Source organism: Chiloscyllium punctatum, chromosome 20 (assembly GCF_047496795.1).
Source record: "Chiloscyllium punctatum isolate Juve2018m chromosome 20, sChiPun1.3, whole genome shotgun sequence".
In the NCBI taxonomy this organism is placed as follows: domain Eukaryota; kingdom Metazoa; phylum Chordata; class Chondrichthyes; order Orectolobiformes; family Hemiscylliidae; genus Chiloscyllium; species Chiloscyllium punctatum.
The window spans coordinates 40,530,689-40,545,123 of NC_092758.1; the positions used below are offsets into that span (position 1 = coordinate 40,530,689).

Here is a 14,435-nt window from a genome sequence, read left to right on the forward strand (position 1 = left end):
GTAGCCATTTCCATGTTTTTATTTTTCTTCACATCTCCTAATACTGAACTGGCACATGGTTGGTTCATCTGTATGCTCCATTGTTGTGAGCACAGTTTCTATGGAAACCTCCACAGACCTTTCATTGCCCTCTGGCAACCCCTTCCTGACCCACCCACCAGGAACAGGGCAGTAAGAAAAGCGAGGGTTTGAAAGTGGGATGGTGAGAGGAATAGTGAGCAGGCCAGAAAGGAAAAGGCAGCAGGATTTGGAATCAAGGATGTGAGGGGTTGAGAGTAGGAATTCAGTGAGCAGGAGGCAGCAATAACCATGTTCTCTTTGGGCTGAGTCTGATGTTTCGATAGTTGGGATGTTACTGATAGTGGCCTCACAGGCACTGGAACTACACATGTAGTGAGTGAACCCTCTGTGATTGCGGTTTTAACAAACACCATCATTGTTTTGGAAAGGAAGTGAGATGTGTTCTGCGGAGTAACAGATGGAGATAATACACACAAAATAAAATGTGTGTTCTGCCTACACTGAGAAGACTGTCAAAATAGTTAAGGATGAAGTTGAAAGAAACCTACATGTCTGAGTCAACTCAATTTTCAATGTCCACCTGCTGCAGACCAGTAACCGATAAGGCCATTCGGATGTTAAAGGAGATGATAAATTGGCAAGGAAACATATACTCATAACAAGCCAAAAATGTGTCAATTATCATTTGGTACACACAATAAAACACATATGCAGGGTCCATAACTAAATGTGGTACTGTACCGTTTTCATATTCAAATAAGGAGTTTATCACCAGCTTGACACCCTTATGTAAGATTGGGTTGACCCTGCGATAACAGCTAGCACAGACATGCCATGTTCAGTAAACATGCATCTCTTTTACAAATATACTTAACTGAATGGAGTGTTAGAAAAAGCAAGGGTGATCCTCCCAGCACAATATCTAAACAGTTGCAACTATTGCTGGCCCCTTTGCCCCACAATGTCATTGACCTCTCATCAAATGAGATGTCATTATCCCAAGCTCTGTCAAACTCTTCCCAATCATTTTACCTGTTTCTCAATGGGAGCCATGACTGTCCCTTCCTCCCAATTGACCTCCTTCCTGTTGTCTTTGCTAAGAATGTAACCTGACAACAGCTACTTAATATCCAAGTCATTTTATCTTAGGAGTTGCTTGGAGGTCACCAATGGGAGTTTGCAGACCACTGTGCAGATGCCAATAAGGCCTGAGGGCTCATGTTGCATGGGCCTTGGACTTTATATCCAGTCGGCCAATTGAGTTGGCCCCACTTGCCTACCTTTGAGCCTAGCAATATTTCTGATCTCTGATGTAGGTGCATTGGAAATGGAAAATGATCATGTTGTATTAAATACTCTTTGCCTTCTTCAATTCCAGTGTAAACTTGATTACCAAGCTTGTTCTTCACGTAAGAAAATCACCTTGCGATGCAAAGGACCTTGTCCTTGTCTTCCTGGCCAAGAAAGTGTGAAGCTGAAAAGTGAAAAGCCTGGTAAGTCACAGAAAACACCAAGATAATCCAATATATTTAAGTGTTCATTTATAATTTACTTTTCTATTCAATAACACTTCTGAGACAATAATTTGATTCAAATTGATTTCTAAAACATATGAAGGATTATTTTAAGATTGGACGCTTGAGGGTGAATTTAAAATAGAATGTTTTTTTAAAGTTATGAAGTTAAAGTCGGTGATGTTACCTCTAGGGATATGAATCAGATTTCCATTAGAACTGTGTAGGTCTAGTGCAACCACATTAAGCATAGCAAGCAGAAAACAAGCAACAAGTAAACAAACTCTTAACTTGGAGTATCAGCTCGAAACTTGCATGGAAATATGGATGGCTTCCACTTTCAGGCATGGAGGTCCCTGATGTTGGTCCTGTTGAGGCAGGAAGCACACAGACCTTGTACTGCCTCCTCATTTCCATTATCGTAGCATGAGCTATGCTCACCACCTAAAGTAGGAGAGGGCTTCATTCATTAGCATGGAAAATGCTGTTGACTGCCTAGAAGTGACTGCAAGTGGAACCTGATAAAAGAAGCACCAGGGAAGAGAAAAGTCTCCAGGGTTTTCAGATGTGGCGCAACATCAGTGATAGAGATCTACAGGAGGAGAGAGGTCATAGTTGATCTCTTGAAGGAGACACTGTCAAGGAATATCCTCAGCCAAAGGTAAGGACCAGCAGCTCAGTTCTTGAAAATTGGCTCCAAGGACCTGCCATATACTGTTGAATGTCCTCACAGGGGGTGAACAAGTCAGCAAATGCATCTGAACTGGACAATGCATATGCACTACATCACCAATCTCTCACAATGTTCAGTGTCCATGTACCCATCACTCATGTGTTCCACAGGGATCGTGCTGGGACTGTAATTATTTACAATATGCAGATTAATGATTTGGATGAGGGAAGTGAATGTATTACAGCCAAGTTTGTGTCATGACACAAAAATAGGTGGACAGGCACGTTGTGAGAGTGATACAGAGAGACATATAGACAGATTGAGTAGGTCCGTGAAACCTTGGCAGATGGAACATCATGTGAGAAAATGTGAAGTAATGCACTTTGACAAGAAGAATATTGCAACTGAATATTATTTAAATGGAGATTAAATGGAGAAAGTCTGCTGAAAGCTGTGGAACGGAGTGATTTAAGAGTATTTGTGTATAAGTCACAGAAAGATAGCACAGAAGTTAATAATAGGGAGACAAATGAAATGTTGACTTTCATTTCAAAGGGAATGAAATATAAAAATATGGAGAAACGAAAACAAAAATTGCTGGAAAAACTCATTTCTGAAGAAGGGTTACTGGACCCGAAGCGTTGACTCTACTTTCTCTCCACAGAAGCTACCAGACCTACTGAGCAAAGCTCTTCACAGTATTCCAGCTGTGGTCTGACCTGTGCCTTGTGTAGTTTTAGTAAAACCTCGCTACTTTTATACAAAACAAAAACACCAAAGAACTGTGGATGCTGGAAGTCACAACCAAGAATGGAAATTGCTGGAAAAACTCAGCAGGTCTGGCAGCATCTATGGAGAGAAAGCAGAGTTAACATTTCAGGTCCAGTAACCCTTCTTCAGAAATGAGTTTTTCCAGCACTTTCTATACTTGGTTGTGACCAATCCTATCATAAAGATTACTTGGATCGCTGAAGCACCAAGGTTGCTGAAGGGCCTGACTGTGACTAGCTACTTGTATTAACTGAAACTTGCTGACAGCCATGACAATGTTCCTGGCTTGGTATCTGTGCTAAATGGCAAGGTATTACAGAAATATTACAAACCTCATGTATCAGGCCGAGGAGACAAAGTGCAAAAAAACTGCAATGCAAGGCAACATAAGGGAGGGATGCTGTGAAGATCCAGGTAGGTTAGAGTGAGTGAGCACCGTGAGAACGAGCAAACAGGAGGGAGATGCAGCTTGGTCCATTCCATGAGCTGGGTGTGTGTCCCAGAGCACACAGTGTCCTTGCTGCAACGTTGCCATTACTGCCTGAGGTGTATGTATAAGTGTAAGTAGATTGGTGACGTACCACGAAGTTCTTAGAAGCTGTCAGGTGCCAATCTGAAGTCACCAGGTGCTTGCTCAGACTTCCATGTTGACACTTCTCAAGGTCAAGATAGATGGCATATTTGGTAGGTTGGAAATCTGAATATTAATATGGCAAGTTTCAGCATTAATAAGAGATTTAATAACTAAATTCATTCCTAATTGAAAACTCACTGCTGCTAAATGTGAAACTTTCCCCACCTCTTAGAAAAGGCACATCAGTAACAAGATGTTCCTGGTGTCTTGGCAGACTCCTTACCCAAATCTGCCACAAATCTCTCCATAACCCATGTCCCTTAGACCCCTATTAGACTCTGAACGGACATTCGCTACGTGTTGGATTGGACATGTTAACTGGTCGTGTTGAACCATTTTCGATTCCTTTACCTCTCCCCATAGACATGTGATTTCTACAGTGTTACATGCACAATACTTCTACAAACCTGACCAGAATAGAACTAAGTCAAAAGCACCTCTCCTTCAAACAAAGTGACTCCCTGTTTAAATAGCGCTGGTATTAGAGTGTGCCTGAGGAGATCATACTGTTCAGTTGTGATTAGTTAATACTGGACATTCGAAAGACATATAGCATCCAAATTTCTGGAACTTGTGTCAAGTCAGCCTGAAACACAGTTTGACATAATGATCTGCAGTGTGCAAGCTTCCAGTGGATGTTCAATACACCAGTGCGTACAGTTACAGTATAGACTGCCAGGTTGATTGAATACTGGACACACTGAACACATGATACTATCTATACTTTCTTTACTAATTTTTGCACCGATGGCACTATGAAGTCCAATTTTGAGAGATTAAAATGTCAATTTAATCTTTTCTTGCAGAGTTTAGGGTTCTTTGGACTATTGATTTTACACAGCCTCATTTTGTGGCTTTGTCTTCATTGTTTTCTCTATGCTTGAAGTAATAATTCTGTTTATTTTTCAAATTATATGGGTGATTTAACATCACCTACTACTTGTAGCAAAACATTCTCCATTCTTACCCCTGGGCCAGATGGGATTTATCCAAGGATTCTCTGAGATGCAAGGGAGGTGGTGGTGGAGCCTTTGGCTTTGATATTTGAGTCGTCATTGTCTGCAGGTTTAGTACCAGAGGACTGGAAGATTGCAAATATTGTTCAAGAAGGACAGTAGAGATGACCCAGGTAATTATAGACCTGTGAGCCTTACATCTGTTGTAGGAAAAGTTTTGGAAAGGATTATGAGAGACAGGATTTATATTCACCTAGCAAGCAATAATTTGACTGCAGATAGTCAACATGGTTTCAACAAGGGCAGATCATGTCTCACAAACCTCATTGAGTTTTTTGAGAAGGTGACCAAGCATGTGAATGAGGGTAGAGCAGTTGATGTGGTGTACATGGACTTCAGTAAGGCTTTTGATAAGGTTCCACGTGGTAGGCTGTTGGAGAAAATGCAGAGGCATGGGATTGAGGGTGATTTAGCAGTTTGGATTAGAAAGTGGCTTTCTGTAAGAAGGGAGCGAGTGGTGGTTGACGAAAAATATTCAGCCTGGAATCCAGTTACTAGTGGTGTGCCACAAGGATCTGTTTTGGGACCACTGCTGTTCGTCATTTTTATAAATGACTTAGACGCAGGCATAGGTGGATGGGCTAGTAAGTTTACAGATTATGCTAAAGTCGGTGGATTAGTGGACAGTGTGGAAGAATGCTGTAGGTTGCAGGGACTTGGATAAACTGCAGAATTGGGCTGAGAGGTGGCAAATGGAGTTCAGTGAGGCTAAATGAGAGGTGATTCACTTTGGGAAGAATAACAGGAAGGCAGAATACTGGGTCGATGGAAAGATTCTTGGTAGTGTGGATGTGCAGAGGGATCTTGAGGTCCATGTACATGGATCCCTGGAAGTTGCCTGGAAGTGCTGTTAAGAAGGCATAGAGTGTGTTAGGTTTCATTGGTAGAGGGATTGAGTTCCAGAGCCGCAATGTCATGCTGCAACTGTACAAAATTCTGGTGTGGCCGCCCTTGGAATATTGTGTACAGTTCTGGTTGCCCCATTACAGGAAGGATCTGGATGCATTGGAAAAGGTGCAGAGGAGATTTACCAGGATGTTGCCTGGTCTGGAGGGAAGGTCTTATGAGGAAAGGCTGAGAGACTTGGGTCTGTTCTCATTGGAAAGAAGAAGGTTAAGAGAGGATTTGATAGAGACATACAAGATGATCACAGGATTAGATAGGGTAGACAGTGAACGTCTTTTTCCTAGGATGATTATGTCAGCTTGTACGAGGGGGCGTAACTACAAATTGAGGGGTAATAGTTTTAAGACAGATGTCAGAAGCAGGTTCTTTTCTCAGAGAGTGGTAAGGGTGTGGAATGCCCTACCTGCCAATGTAGTTAAACTCAGGCACATTAGGGAGATTTAAACAATCCTTGGATAAGCAAATGGATGAAGATGGGATAGTGGAGGGGGATGGGCTTAGGTCGGCGCAACATCAAGGGCCGAAGGGCCCGTTCCACGCTGTATTGTTCTATGTTATATTTCTGTAACAACTTCCCCCAAAAGGTTTCTTCTGACTATCTGTGGAGAACGGTTGCAAATTTCTACTAATTCATTTTTCAACTGCCCAAAACTTTATTGAGCATTCTTCCTACCTGCTTAAGAGACTAATTACATTGGAAATTTCTAGCTCTGTATTACTGGGATAAAACCTTTCCAATATCCTAAAATAAGCTCTTTGTGGATCTAAGTCATGTGAAGAATATTGTGAAACTTGAAAGGGTTCAGAAAAGATTTTCAAGGATTTTGCCAGGGTTGGAGGGTTTGAGCTATAGGGAGAAGTTGAATAGGCTGGAGCTATTTTCCCTGGAGCATTGAAGACTGAGAGGTGAACTTTATTGAAGTTTATAAAATCAAGAGCAGCACAAAGAGGGTGAATAGCCAAGGCCTTTTCCCCAGGGTAGAGGGCATCGGTTTAAGATGAGAGAGGAAAGATTTAAAAGAGACCTAAGGGACAAATTGCTCATGCAGAGGGTGGTACATGTATGGAATAAGCTGCCAGGTGGAGGCTGGCATGATTACAAATTTAAAAGGCATCTGGATGGGTCTATGAATAGGAAGGGTTTAGAGGAATATGGCAAATAGGATTAGATTAATTTAGGATATCTGGTTGCCATGGTCAAGTTGGACCAAAGGGTCTGTTTCCATGCTATACATCTCGATGATTCTATATGAGTTTACAAAAAAATGAAGGTTAGGAATGTAAGTGCATAAATTCATTGACCAATCAATTCTACTTGCAATTAAGAAAGCTTATAACATCTTTTATGTTATAACAAAGCTATTTGCATTTGGCAGTGTTTGAGACAAATTGCTTCTTCTTTCACTATGTATCAAATGTCTGAGTCCTGTCCTTCTGTCAAAAGCCATTAAGTTAAAGTTTTGTTGCTCCCAAAACAAAACTAGAACAGGCTGAAAAACACAAAACTGGGATCAAAACTGAGAAAGTTAAGAATCTCTAAGTAAGATCTTCATTATGTTCCAAGCATTTTATAACCTAGAGTAATCCCAAAGACCTGAAATTGCCAAAAGCTGTGCAAACAGCCCTGTTAATCCTGTTCATTTGGATGACGTCCAGCAAAAGCAAGTGTCGATGTTGTTACTCGTTGTTACTCTTCTGAGAATTGTCCAGTAGGATTTTTTATTTTAATTTTAATAAACTGTTAAAACCTCATTCAAAAGAAGTTCAGCAGCTTTCGTTTCTGAGTACCTCACCCACAGAGTTCTAACAGCCCTCACTCAAATGGGGAATCCAAGAAGGCAGCATCTTGGCCTTGGACCTCAAGTTTATGGAGAAGTCACAACAACAGAAGCTTTCTGAGGTAAGTTATTGGATAAGATCAGAGGGTTTTGGAGGAGAAAAGCCTGGGCCTCAGAGTGAGCTAAGAGGTTTGGAATGAACAGAATGAGTGCCTGCAATATTGTTGGCTGTGCTTCAAGGTGCAGTCAGGAAGGGAATATTAGGCAATTGGAACAAGTGCTGTGGAGAGATCATGGATCTGGCAATTCTGATAATTAAGGTAAGTCTTTGTTTAAAAGTTTCATTTGTCGCAGTGACTCAGTGGTTAGCACTGCTGCCTGATAGTACCAGGGTTCTGGGTTTGATTCCAGACACTGTCTGTGTGGAGTCTGCACATTCTCCCCATGTCCGTGTGGATTTCTACCCACAATCCAAAGATGTGCAGGTTAGGTGGATTGGCCATGGGAAATTCAGGATTACAGGCAAGATGGTAGGTCTGGGTGGGATGCTGTTTGAAGGGGCAGTGTGGACTCAGTCGGCTGGATGGCCTTCTTCCACACTGTAGGGAATTCTATGATTCTGCCAAGCATTGATTTTCCTGAAGGCAGTCAGCTCTGACACTGGCGTCTCAAGTGAAAGCCAAATTTGCAAGAGTAAGCTGGAGCAGGCAACAAGCATGTTTTCAGATGTTAACAACCCAATGCCTATTTCTTGTTTCTGAACCTTATAAGATTGGCCTTCCTTTGAAGATAAGGGTCAAGAGTGTGGTGATAGAAAAGCACAGCAGATGAGGCAGCATCTCAGGAGCAGGAGAATCGACATGTCAGGCATAAGCCCTTCATCAGGAAGCCCTTCATCAGGAATTCCTGATGAAGGGCTTTTGCCCAAAATATCAATTCTCCTGCTGCTCAAATGCTGCCTGATGTGCTGTGCTTTTCCAGCACCACACTCTTGACTCTGATCTCCAGCATCTGCAGTCCACACTTTCTCCCTTTGAAGATAAGGGTGTACATTGAAACTAATAGACTAGATTACTCTTGCAGATGGAAACCAAAATTCATATCAATAAGAATGACGTATTGAATTGAGCAATACAGTAACAATATGAAGCAAAATAAATGATCTAACATTGCAATTTTTTTGGTGCTGAAGATTAAGTAAAATATTTCATGCCTCCTGAAAAAGTCAGGCAAGTAATAAGTATGTCTATTTTTGAGGCTGGTGCCTGTCTCATTTTTTCATGAGAGCAATGAAAAAATCATTTTTGGTCATCTTAGAATCTCCAAATACTTTCCTTACCATATAAATCTAATACCAAACCACTGTGGTGACAGTGGTCAAAGATATACAACATAAAATAGGCTCAGCAATAATGTACGGATTTATTTTCAAGCTATTTACACAGCACAGTTATGGGGTAAAAACAATTACTGCAGATGCTGGAAACCAGATTCTGGATTATGGATTAGTGGTGCAACAGGGTTAGCCAAAGGGAGTTGTGTTTTTTCCTTTCTGACAGTGGCTTTGCTGACTTACGTTTTACTTCCAACAATTGGCTTGAGAGAGAAAAAGACTTTTTCTTTGACCTACAAGTGTGGGGTGCCTAGTGGATGTTCTTCAGCTGTGACCTTCAGCACTTCAATAGACCTGGGTTGCACTTGGTTTTTTAACACCGTCACTTATCTATTCCCGAACAGGCAACTCACATATTTATTTCATCTGAAACTGCTTTCTTTTACCTCACATTATGTTCATGATCTGGGGTATTACTACCAGGAAAAGGTTCCACTTGAGTTGGTAACTGGCCTTCACTATGTAGGCAACCATAGGAGATCACAGTTTCATTTTTCAACTACATTTCTTCCTTCAATCTTCTGCTTGAATTTCCATGCAATATTCAAAAGTCTGTCTCAGGATTGAGTATAATCTGCCAGGGACTTTTCCAGATATTCACTGAATTACATCCTGAGAGTTTACATTCCCAGCCATTTTTGCTTTTAAATCCTTTTTGGATTTAAATAACAATACCTGTTGGGATATTGTGATGAAGATTGAGTTGGTTGAAGGCCTGGGGAAGCAAGGGTAAGCTACTCTAGCTAGAAAATAACTCTGGCTTTCAGGTTGGGATTTGTGACATCTAGTATCTTAGAAGGAAAGAGAATAGGAAACCACATAGAAATGAGTCAAGTTGGGCTGTCAATGAGGCATAAAAGCATATCATTAAAATATTTCATTGAGGCCTCACAGTGTGAGGGACCCCAGGTTTCATTCCAGCCTTGGGTGACTATCAGTGTAGAGTTTGCACATTCTCCCCGTGTCTGTGTGAGTTTCCCCTGGGTCCTCTGGTTTCCTCCCCAGTCCAAAAATGTGCAGTATTAGCCATGGTAAATGCAGGGTTATAAGGATAGGTATGGGTCTCAGTAGAATGCTCTTCGGCAGATCAGTACAGACTCGATAGACCAAATGGCCTCAATCTGCTATGTATGGGTTCTGTGATCCTAGTCCCAAATGACTTTTGGACATTTTGAACCTTTATGCAAAACAGATTTTTGTTTTCCTTATAAAAGAACTGAAAAGCCAGAGAAACAATTTAGTGACTGTCTGGGAAAATGCTCATGTAGATTACAGCCAGGATCAAGAGAGACATAGAATATCGCACATGGAAAGGGTTGAAGAAATTTCAGAAAAGCACTTGAAAGGAAGACAAGTAATTTGCCCGTGTGAACCACTAAACTCAGTCTTTATTTAACTGGTTAAATTGACTGTTTTAAAACATAACTACTTTGGAATTGAGGAGGGTGTCCACAAGCGAATGGATCCTTTCTTTTAGATCAACCTTCTTGCAACCAAAGGAGAGAGAATTGAATGAAGCCGGTTAGCCAGTTCCTCCCTTTCTTATCCAGTGTCATAATGGATTGGGGAGCCTCACCTGAATACTGGTCATAACAGTATAAAAATATAAATGCGTAATGTCGATCATTACATTATTACTGAGGTACTGAAAGTTACTTATATATTCAGTTACAATATAGCTTAGTTAAATAAGTTAAGAAGCATAGTAATATAAACTGACTACAAAGTAATCACAGAACTTAATTCCAAAACAAATGATACGTGATGAAGTTTAGCAAAATGTGATTATTTCTTTCTAAAACATTGGAAGTTTAAATACAAGTACATGAGGAGAAGTAGGCTTTGCGCCCTTCAAGCTGATCCTGCCATTCAAGATCATGGCTGTTCTGTTTGGGTTCCAAATTCAACCATCTCATCTACCTGTGATGATGACCTTCCATTCAATGGCCTAACAAGGGTCTAACCTTAAAAATATTCAATGACTGCTACACCTCCCCACCACCTTCTAATGCTGTGTTCTCAAGTTGTATAATCCTTTGAAAGAATAATTCTCTCCCTTGCCATTTGTTATATTGAAGGGAGTAAATCAATGCAACTATTGCAACTGTTTCTTATAATGTTTCCACATCAGAAACAAAAATGTCACATCCAGTCTCCTGTTCCATAAAACCAACATGACAAAGTTTACATCCATATAGAAATTGTCACACAGCATATTTCAGCCACACCATTTGTTTCACAATCAGCGATCCAGCATTATATTTTGTTTTCTTGATACTGATGTTTTCAAATGAACTTTAAAAATATCAAGGCAGGCGTGTAGTTTTCATCTAATGAATAATAACTCAGACGGTTTCATATCTATAAAAAAAATGAGGCATGGGTTTAATTAATCTGATCAAGTATGAGTCCTTAGGATTACAGAGTTAGTTTATCTAACAGACATGGAACCCACAAAAATATCCACAATGTTATTACCTTGGAATGGCTACCACATATGATTGATCGATTTTTATCTCCATTCTTGTTATACTCCAATGACCAGGATGTATCTCCCAAGCAATACAGTTTTGGAATTTAGGTGGGAAAATGCACTAAACAAACACCCAGAATTTCAACCAGCAATTCATCTTAATGTGTAACGCATGATCACAATTCTACAGGTGAACAATCAGATATTCACCACATCGAACTGCACAGTACAAGACTCCAAATACATGTTTTATATATATTTGTGTCCATGTGACCCTGAAGGGAATTGTGGAATAGACAATTAACTAAAAGTTAATTGACCTGATATATGTAAGCAGGAGTGAAAGGAGCTGAATTGTCTTTTCTTTGATCTTGATATTTTAAATTTTAAGAGATATACACCAATTAATAATTGAATGCTGTACCTTTGAATTCTCATTGAAGCTTAATTTTCTGAAACTATGAAAGCTAAAATCTCTTGATCAAAGTGCAGAATGAAGTGACGTCAGGAATAGGTTTTGTATGAAATTTCTTCACACAAAATCTGATTACAAGGACTTTCACTCAATCTGCGACTAGCTGGTCTCTGAAGGAACAAGTGCAATCTGTTATTAAAAACTGTCAGGATTTTGATGAAGAATCATTGTTTCTATTTCCACAGCAGATGAATTGGGTGATAAATTCAGTAGCAGATTAGGATCCTTGGGCACGAAAACCATTGCCATGGAAGTAGCTCTGCACAGGCAGAGTGCCACTTGCTGTGTACAAGGTATTAACTCCTGTGACATCTGCTAGGAACATCCTCAGAATATTTTGGAAGGCTGTAAAAGAGTGCATCAGACAGCTATCTCGATATCACACAGCTATCACGATATCACACAGCTATCTCGACATCACACAGCAATCTCGATATCACACAGCTATCTCGACATCACACAGCTATCTCGACATCACACAGCTATCTCGACATCTCACAGCTATCTCGACATCTCACAGCTATTTCGATATCACACAGCTATTTCGACATCACACAGCTATCTCAACATCACACAGCTATCTCGATTTCAGTTGAATAAAGGGAACTATGGAGCTATGAGGGAGGAGCTGGCCAAAGTTCAATGGTGCAATACCTTAGCAGGGATGATAGTGGAGGAACAATGGCAGATATTTCTGTGCATAATGCAGAAGATGCAGGATCATTTCATTCCAAAAAGGAAGAAAGATCCTCAGAGGAGGCATGGGTGGCCGTGGCTGACGAGGGAAGTTAAGAAACATATAAAGTTAAAAGAGAAAAAGTATAACATAGCAAAGATAAGTGGGAAAACGGAGGACTGGGAAGCTTTTAAAGAACAACAGAGGATTACTAAGAAGGAAATATGCAGAGAAAAAGTGAGGTATGAAGTAAACTGGCCAACAATATAAAGGAGGATAGTAAAAGCTTTTTTAGGTATGTGAAAGGCAAAAAAATGGTTAAGACTAAAATTGGGCCCTTGAAGACAGAAACAGGGGAATATATTATGGGGAACAAAGAAATGGCAGAAGAATTGAATTGGTACTTCAGGTCTGTGTTCACTGGGGAAGACACAAGCAACCTCCCTGAGGTAACAGTGGCTGAAGGACCTGAACTGAAGGGAATTTATATTTGCCAGGAATTGGTGTTGGAGAGACTGTTAGGTCTGAAGGTTGATAAGTCCCCGGGGCCTGATGGTCTACATCCCAGGATACTGAAGGAGGTGGCTCGAGAAATCGTGGATGCGTTGGTGATTATTTTCCAGAGTTCGATAGATTCGGGATCAGTTCCTGCGGATTGGAGGGTGGCTAATGTTGTACCACTTTTTAAGGAAGGTGGGAGAGAGAAAGCAGGAAATTATAGACCAGTTAGTCTGACCTCAGTGGTGGGAAAGATGCTGGAGTCTATTATAAAGGATGAAATTATGACACATCTGGATAGTAGTAACAGGATAGGTCAGAGTCAGCATGGATTTATGAAGGGGAAATCATGCTTGACTAATCTTCTGAAATTTTTTGAGGATGTAACTCTGAAGATGGATGAGGGAGATCCTGTGGATGTAGTGTACCTGGAATTTCAGAAAACATTTGATAAAGTCCTACATTGGAGGTTAGTGAGCAAAATTAGGGCGCATGGTATTGGGGGCAAAGTACTAACTTGGATTGAAAGTTGGTTGGCTGACAGAAACAAAGAGTAGTGATAAACGGCTTCATTTCAGAGTGGCAGGCAGTGACCAGTGGGGTACCGCAGGGATTAGTGCTGGGACCGCAGCTTTTTATAATATATATTAATGATATAGAAGATGGTATTAGTAATAACATTAGCAAATTTGTTAATGATACTAAGCTGGGTGGCAGGGTGAAATGTGAGGAGGATGTTAGGAGGTTACAGGGTGACCTGGACAGGTTAGATGAGTGGTCAGATGCATGGCAGATGCAGTTTAATGTGGATAAATGTATGATTATCCACTTTGGTGGCAAGAACAGGAAGGCAGATTACTACATAAATGGAATCAAGTTAGGTAAAGGGGAAGTACTATGAGATCCAGGTGTTCTTGTACACCAGTCAATGAAGGTAAGCCTGTAGGTACAGCAGGTAGTGAAGAAGGCTAATAGCATGCTGGCCTTCCAAAAAAGGGGATTGAGTATAGAAGCAAAGAGGTTCTTCTGCAGCTGTATAGGGCTGTGGTGAGACTACACCGGGAGTATTGTGTGCAGTTCTGGTCTCCAAATTTGAGGAAAGCCATTCTGGCTATTGAGGGAGCGCAGCGTAGGTTCACGAGGTTAATTCCTGGAATGGCGGGACTACCTTACGCTGAAAGACTGGAGCGACTGGGCTTGTACACCCTTGAGTTTAGCAGACTGAAAGGGGATCTGATTGAGACATATAAGATTATGAAAGGATTGGACACTCTGGAGGCAGGAAACATGTTTCTGCTGGTGGGTGAGTGCCGAACCAGAGGACACAGCTTAAAAATATGGGGTAGACCATTTAGGACAGAGTTAAGGAGAAACTCCTTCACCCAGAGAGTGGTGGCTGTGTGGAATGCTCTGTCCCAGAGGGCAGTGGAGGCCCAGCCTCTGGATTAAGAAAAAGTTGGATAGAGCTCTCAAGGATAGTGGAATCAAGGGTTATGGAGATAAGGCAGGAACAGGATACTGATTAAGGACCATATTGAATGGTGGTGCAGGCTCGAAGGGCAGAATGGCCTACTCCTGCACCTATTGTCTATTATCTATTATCTCGA

At 41.0% G+C, this 14,435-nt stretch overlaps 1 protein-coding gene across 3 annotated transcripts in view; it reads left to right on the top strand.

Annotated features, from left to right (window-relative positions):
* The window catches only part of LOC140492061 (testican-1-like), a 538,140-nt gene that overhangs the window by 428,461 nt on the left and 95,244 nt on the right, over positions 1 to 14,435 (top strand). For all 3 annotated transcript variants that reach the window (XM_072590727.1, XM_072590726.1, XM_072590728.1), the window contains one exon: positions 1,400 to 1,514. In XM_072590727.1, coding sequence (XP_072446828.1) covers positions 1,400 to 1,514 — 115 coding nt within the window. The remainder of the gene's footprint in view (positions 1 to 1,399; positions 1,515 to 14,435) is intronic.